Source organism: Phoca vitulina, unplaced genomic scaffold, assembly GCF_004348235.1.
Source record: "Phoca vitulina isolate PV1807 unplaced genomic scaffold, GSC_HSeal_1.0 scaffold16, whole genome shotgun sequence".
Lineage (NCBI taxonomy): Eukaryota > Metazoa > Chordata > Mammalia > Carnivora > Phocidae > Phoca > Phoca vitulina.
In genome coordinates, this window is record NW_022589719.1 from 36,208,436 (window position 1) to 36,215,689 (window position 7,254).

At 67.2% G+C, this 7,254-nt stretch overlaps 1 protein-coding gene across 2 annotated transcripts in view; it reads right to left on the bottom strand.

The window, feature by feature from the left end:
* Positions 1-397: 397 nt before the first annotated feature.
* SLC22A18 (solute carrier family 22 member 18) overlaps positions 398-7,254 on the bottom strand; it is a 20,933-nt gene continuing 14,076 nt past the window's right edge. For both annotated transcript variants that reach the window (XM_032414857.1, XM_032414858.1), the window contains 5 exons: positions 6,377-6,484; positions 5,621-5,721; positions 2,845-2,946; positions 2,530-2,650; positions 398-627 (listed from right to left, as the gene is read on the bottom strand). In XM_032414857.1, coding sequence (XP_032270748.1) covers positions 440-627; positions 2,530-2,650; positions 2,845-2,946; positions 5,621-5,721; positions 6,377-6,484 — 620 coding nt within the window. In that variant the 3' untranslated portion in view covers positions 398-439. The remainder of the gene's footprint in view (positions 628-2,529; positions 2,651-2,844; positions 2,947-5,620; positions 5,722-6,376; positions 6,485-7,254) is intronic.

The window sequence follows — 7,254 nt, forward strand, 5'->3', positions numbered from 1 at the left end:
TTCCTAGACCTCTTTCCAAGCCTTGAACTCCTCATCTTCGAAAACAAGCAGTTTCCGTTCACGTGGGGTGACTGACAAGGGCGAATGGGCAGTGTGCTTAGCCCCGAGGCCAAGCGGTGGCGGACTGGGGGTGGGCAGAAAGCTCCCGTCTCTGGGGGTTTGAGCAGCGCTGTCTGGGTGCGGGTGGTGGCAGGGGAGGGGGGCTTCTGACTGGCCCCCCCGCAGTGCACTCCAGGGGGCAGGGCCCACCGCACCAGGACAGCTCGGATGACTGCTCTCTCCGGAGCCCTGGGGCCCCGCGGCCGGCCCCCTCCTCCAGGAAGCTCTCCAGCCTCTCCATCCCTCCGTCGCTCACCCTCAGGTTCCCTGTTCAACCCACGGGACTTTGCAGAAATCAGGCTGGAGGAATTTATTGCTGGTCTGTGCCCTGGGACCGTGGTCACCAGATTTTGTCCGGCTTCTGGGCCAGAGGCTGTCTCCAGAGCGCCAGGAGGACAAGGACGTTGGTGGCAAACTGCACGTGGCCGAAGACAGGGACCCCGAAGCTGCGGTACAGGAGGCCGCCCACGGTGGGCCCCAGGGTGCGAGTCAAGGGCTGCACGGAGGCGCAGAGGCCCAGCATGGTGCCTGAGGGGCGGGGGCGGGCAGGCAAGTCAGGCTCGGCCAGGTCCCTCGGCACCACTGCCCTGGCCACCCACTCCCCGGACACAGCCGAGGCCTCCCCTGCCCCCCACCCCACCCCGTCCCGCTTCTGCTCCCCTGGCTCCCTCCACCCAGACGTGTGGGTCTGCTCCTTTCGGACCACCCAGCCGGGCAGGGGCCGCACTGGCACTTCTCAGATGCGGGGCTGAGCCTGTGCCCTGCCTCAGAAAGTTCCCGAGCAGCACAGGAGGGGCCTGGGACTGGAGCCACAGGTCGCGGGCCAGGCCCTGCCCTCCTAGGCCTACCAGGAGATGGCATCCCAGCGGGGCCGGGAACTGGGGAGGGTGGGCGTGGGGCTGACACCCCCAGGATCACCCCCACAGCCCCCACTGCCTTCATATGGATGGGAGAGTGCCCCCCACAGGGCTGGGGAGGGGCCACCCACCTGCCTCTCTGCACCCACTTCCCAGGCTCACCTCGCTGCCTGCGCCCCCGGCTACCTGACGCCCCTGTCACCACGCCCCAGCTGTGCCCTGTGTGGGTGCGCGTGCGTGTGGGTATTGTCAACAAGACATGTGCCCAGAGGGTCCCGGGCTCCTGGGGCTCAGAGCCCCGGTTCCCTCCCATCTCCCCGCTGGGCCAGCTGGGATGGCCTGGGGAGGCCCCACCTGGGCTCAGGACCTGGCGTGGGGGAAATTTAAGAGCGGCTTCTCCCATCGCCCACATGCCCTGCAGACACCGGGGAGCAATTACCGCCCCCTCTGTGGTCTCGGGTTCCCAGGCTGGTGCTGGGAACCAGCTCCTGGCTCCTTCCGAGCTGAGGGGTGGTGCCTGGGGCTCAGGCTCCGTGTGGCCCCAGTGGCTGGGGTGTGCTCCGCCCTCCTCCCTGCAGGGCCCTGCCCCCATCTCTCCGCACTTCGTTCCCCTGCCTCCTCCTGGCCTCTCCTGGGTGCCAGCCCACCACTCCAGGACACCCTCCAGGCCCGGCCGGCCACCCATCAGCCACCTGGTTCCCATCCGGGCCTCTAGACCTCACTCTGTCCCTTCCGGACAGAGGGGTGGATGGAGTGAGGGTCGGCCAGGCCCCCTGAGCTTCCTAGCCTGCTGGGTTCTTCACCCTCAGGCAGCCACAGGAGCCCGTGAACTCGGCCTGTCCCATGCGGGGACCACGCCTGCCAGGAGCCAGGGGAATGGGCAGCAGCTGAGCACCGTCAAGCCCTGGGACGTGAGTCCGGATGGGAGACTCAGGCCTCAAGAAAGAGAGCTAGGTGCAGAGTGAGGGCTGGGGATCCCTGTCTGGGGACACCTGTGTCCCACCAGGTGGGGGTGGCTGGGGCTTCGTGCCTTCATTCTCTCACTCAGGAAGCACACACCCCGCACCGGGTGCCGGGGAGGGAACGGAAGACCGGCTCCTGCCTCCTCCCAGCCTCGCAGGCAAGCCCCTTCCTGTGCTGACCATGCTTGGCCCCACTGGGCCGTCTTCCTAACTGGCCTCTGCAGGAGACTTTCAGTCCCACACATCCCTCCACACCTCTGTCCAGCTGGGATGCCTGGAATGGCATCTTTCCATCCTCCTTTTTAGTGAAATCCTGCCCATGCTTCAGAGCCAAGCCAGACACCACCTCCGGGAAGCCCTCTTCCCATCCGCCAGGCCCGACCCAGCCAGGTGGCGAATTCTCACCCGAGCCATCTTGCGGCCCCCAACCCCTACCCCACTCACTCAGACCCCAGGCCACCCACCCCACTCAACACTCACGGCATCGGGGCAGACCCAGCCTGAAATCGGGGGGCTGCTCCATCTGAAACTGCCCAGAAAGCTTTCCAGAGAGGAGGCCTGGGGCTCCCCAGGGCCCGCCCCTCCCTGGCTCCTGGGGATGCGGCTCTCACCCGTGTCTGAGGCCGAGACAGCCTTGGTCAGCATGCTGTCGGTGACCACGTTGAGGGCACACAGGCTGAAGACCAGGCCCGGCATCAGGAGGCAGAAGTGGAAGACGCTGGACATCGGGGCCTGGCAGGGCAGGGAGGCATGGCAATTGGGGGCCTCACAGGACCAGGGTGGAAGGGCCTGTCCCCAAAGTCCCACGGAGGGTGGCCCTGGGTGGGGGTGAGGGGCTCAAATGCATGCTGGGCACGTGCAGAGGGTCGGGGGATGGGCACGGGTCCCCGGCCGGAGCGGGGGACAGCCCAGAGGCAAATGCTCACCATGGCCAGTCCCACCACAATGAAGCCCAGCACGCTGGTCCGGAGCAGGGCCCCCTCCGAGAAGTGGCTGCTCAGCCGCCCGATGACCAGGCCCTGAATGACCTGGGGAGACGGGGGCGGGGGGGGGGGGGGGGGGGGGGAGGGGTCTGGACCGGGGGCGCCCCCGCAGCTGGGGACCTCCCTTGGGGTCCCCTCCCAACCCTAGCAGCCACCAGGTCAGAGTAGAAGAGTGGGTCCCGAAGTCTGCGTGTGAGCAGCAAGGGCCCTGGGGGGATGGGCCGGCCTGGGCCCCTCAGCAGGCACCCCTCCGCTCGCGCAGCCGCTCAGCGGGCCGGTGGGCCCCTCCAAAACCAACCTAACAAAACTGCTTCAAACCGGAACCATAGATGTCCTTAAAAAAGTCCTACTTTCAGACTTGCTTTCTCTTACATTTCTTTGTTTGCTTGTTTCTGTGGAGGAAGGTCTACGGGGCAAGCCCCTCAGTGCGGCACAGCTGGGGGCCTCTCAGCAGCACGGGAGGGTGAATCCGGCCTCCGCGTTCATACAGACACCCCGACCAAAACCCTGGCGTGGTGCTGTTATGCCTCAGTTTCCCTGTTCACTTAAAAAATCCTAAACTCCCGTGGCTCAGGTTACTACAGGGAACCAGAAGTTAACCAACAGGTCTGTCGGCTCACACCTGCCCCAGGGGTAACGCGGGCCACCTGAAGCCCCCGCGTTCTGTGCACCTCTCTCTAACAGCGCCCAGAGCTGGGGGGCCTCGTACACCACGTCCAGCCTCTGCGCGGACCCCTGCGCAGCCCCCCCCCCCCCCAGTCTGAGTAAATCCAGGTCCTTCCGGCCCTGCAGACCACCCCTCCCCCCGCGCACGTCCTCAGAGCCTAGCGCTCTGCCTCAGCCTGCTCAGCAGCCGGTGAGCTCCCCACCCCCAGGCCCTTTGCACCTGCAGTCCTCCCAGCCCGGGGCTGACTGCCCCCTCTAAACTCGCACCTCTGCCCTTCTGAGGACCCGATTCTCCTGCGGGGTGCTAGTCACCCTGGCACATCAGATGTGTAGGTGGTCGGGGGCTTATCTCCGTCCCCCTCCGACCCCGTGTGATGGGAGCCCCCCATCACTGTGGTGGCGTGGCGCTGGGGTGTCGGCGAAGGCGCAGCGGGGGCTCTAGCAGGAGGGTCTGCGAGGGACAGAGGGCTGCAAGTCCCCCGGGGCGGCGACGCCCTCCCCTCACGTTAGGACCATCTGGGCTGCCACTCCCCACCGGCCCCCGACCCCAGTGCCCCCCACACCCAGGGAGCGGGGAGGGGGGCTGCCGTGGTCTCCCTGGGGTCAGGCGCAGCCGCCGCACTTCAGGGTGCGGCAGGAAATGGTCTGTGGAGGGAGCAGCAGGTGGGATCCCAGCTGTGGGGGGCCAGGCGGAGGCACGGCTCAGCCTTCAGGGGGGCCGCCGCTCAGACCCTCTGTGAGCAGCCCTACTGCCCCCCGGGCTCTGGGGGCAGGGATGCGCCTGCCACAGGGGGCTTCGGGCTTCTCGCTGGAGACACAAACCCCACCTCTGCCCGCAGAGCTTCCAGACGCAGCCGGAGCCCCAGTTGCCCCAGGGGGTCGGCCACCATCCTTGCAGGTGCTGGAGCCCCAGGCCCGTCACCAGGCTCCTCATCTGTCCCCGAGGGTCTCGGGGGTCTGCCTCCTTGAGCCGACGCACAGGCCTCGCCCCCCGGGGGCAGCCATTTAGAACGGGGCACCAGGGGCCCCCAACTCTGGTGCTGTCCCTGCTATTATTTTGTGTCTGTCGCTTGCTTCCCCACCAGGCCGGCCCTCCCTGCTGCCCGCGCGGAGCAGCCCCAGGAGCTGCTATTTTAGCCCCAGGGTCCCGACCGGTCCTGGGCCCAGGGGCGTGGGGAGCAGATGGCCCGGAGGTGCCGGGAATGTCACGTGCTTCCGGAGAGGTCCAGGGCTACCTTCCCCCCCACCCCAGACGGTCCCAGAATAGCCCCTCCCGCACTCCGGCTGTCGGGCAGCAGTCCAGGGTGGCGGCAGCACGTCCCCACCTGTCCCCACCGCCCCAGGGCCTGGTGCGGATGCCCAGGAGGAGCGGGGCCTGGGAGCGGGTGCACCGGACACCTGTCCCACCTGGACACGCGCCTCGGGCGCCTCCTGACGCGCAGTTCCCAGGCTCGAGGCAGCTCACAAGGGCAGAGGGTGACTGTCACTTGGGTGGGGCTTCCCGAGGTGGCCGGCCTGCTCTGAGTGCTTGGCCACATCATCACCCCCACAAGTCGCAGTGCTCCGCCCCACTGGATGGACAAGGAGACGGAGACTCTGAGAGCTTGGGGAACTTGCCTGCTCGTGGGCAGGCGGCCTTGCCACGCGTCCCACCACTGGGCACTCCTCCTGCCCCGTCCCGTCCACCGTGGGGCGCCCAGATGCACACTGGGTGGACCACGGACCCTCGACATGCTTCCAGACGGGAGGCCAAGGGCTCACCAGCCTCCACGGGGTGCTAGCCTCCTTCCTCCCCTCTCAGACAAGCCCCCCAGGCCGATGGGTGTGCGCACAGGACTCAGGTCCACAGGATGCAGGCCCATCAGTGGGAGCCTCGAGCAGGGAGAGGCGGACAGGCCTGCCTGTGAGGGGGAGCGTGCACCCTGCGAGGCGGGAGGGCAGCCGGAAGCTGTCAGCGCTGTGGAGAAACTGAGGCAGGCAGGCTGCGAGGTCTGTTGCATCCAAAGACCCCTACCCACCCAAGACATGCCTTGAGCACTGGGCAGCCACTCACCATCTGGAGAACCCCGAAGAAGGACATGAGGTAGCCAGCCTGGGCAGCGTCCAGCTGGAAGAAGTCCATGGAAATGATGGAGAACATGACCATGAAGAGTCCTGGGAGAGGGGAGGAGGGGCTGCCTGGTCACCCCAAGCCCCTGGCCGTAGGGCCCGCCTCCCCTGTCAGCCGGGCTGGGAGCCCTGGTCCGGCCACAGTGACCGACGGCTTTCCCGGGGAGGTGGGGGGCCCCAGGGCTGACAATGTGGGAGGATGTGACCCCAGACCCACTGGTGGTCCCTAGAGGCCCCTTTTACTGAAGTCAGCCACTCGGGTCCCATCCCCGTGACCCCAAAGAGCTGACCTGGATCTGGGACAGCTGGTGGGGGCCTGTCCGGGCAGCCCCCTGCGTCTGCCTTCACCCCCACGGACCCGACCCCAGAACCTTCACTTTTGCAAGGGTGAGAACTTTCTGGGGTCGAGAGATGTACCCTTTCGTGCCAGCACAACACCTCATTAATTTGGTCTCTGTGCTGCCCCCCAGTTAGAGGACCCCAGAGTGGGGCTCGGAAACCCCGGGGCAGGGCGCTGAGGATGGTGTGGGAGGTGGGGGGGCCCTGCTTCGCCGTTCCTCCCCCTCCTCACCCGTGCAGCCGCTCAGCGTGACCCAGGGCTCCTTCTCCGGGGCCCACGTGACAGGCGATGGCACGGGGAGGGCGTGGAGCACGGGACACGGGGCGGAGGAAGGGGTCCGCCCCAGGCTCTGAGACTCACCTGAGGGGAAGCCGGACACCACCTTGACGAGGAACACGGGCAGGACGCCGGGCCTCAGCAGCAGGCGGCTGATGGCCTTCAGGTCGAACACGCTGGCCTGGGCTCCCCCTGGGGGACCCGGAGAGGCCGCTCAGACCACCGGATGGCCCACTCCCCAGCTCCCCGGCCTGGTCCCCTCCCCCTCTGTCGGGCTCTCCTGGGGTCCGCCTGTATTTGGCTCTTCCTCTGTCCCTCGCAGGCACGTCCTCCCTCCTGACCTCTCAGGCACTGGGCACAGAGGCATGGGGTCCTCTGCTGGCCCCTCTGTGGAGCCCTGACCTTCCCTTGTGGCACCGCTCTGCCCCCCACCTGGCGCTCCCCCAGAACCGCACTGCTGCGCACCAGGGCGCCTGCCACTTTGGGACTCAGGATCCTGGCTAACCCCACCCCGTGGTCCCTCCCATCCTCCCCCGGCCTCCCCCTAACATCTCCCCTGCCTCCAGCCTCAGTCTCTCTGAGCCCCCCATGCTTTCCTCCCCTCCAGACTGCACCCGGCTCAGCTCCGATGGTGTCGGCAGCCCGGAGACGCCCGGCACTCCAGAGCGGCTCACGGAGGGAAAGAGGGCGCGAGTGGCCCCTAAATTCTACCCCCGGCCCCGCATGCCTGTTGCCTGGAGCACACCCGCCTCAGCGGGTAGGAAGCCCCCGTGGACTCTTTGGTATGTCCTGGTCTTGGCTGACTCCCTGAAGGGAGGTCCGGGGCACTGGCTGGTGTAGCGGAGGGCTCATGCCTCGTACCGGCCCAGCATCCAGGCACGGTGTACCTGGTGGGGCTCACCTGGAGGGCTGTACCTGGAGGGGAATGTCTGGAGGTGGGTACCTGGTGGGGCATACCTGGT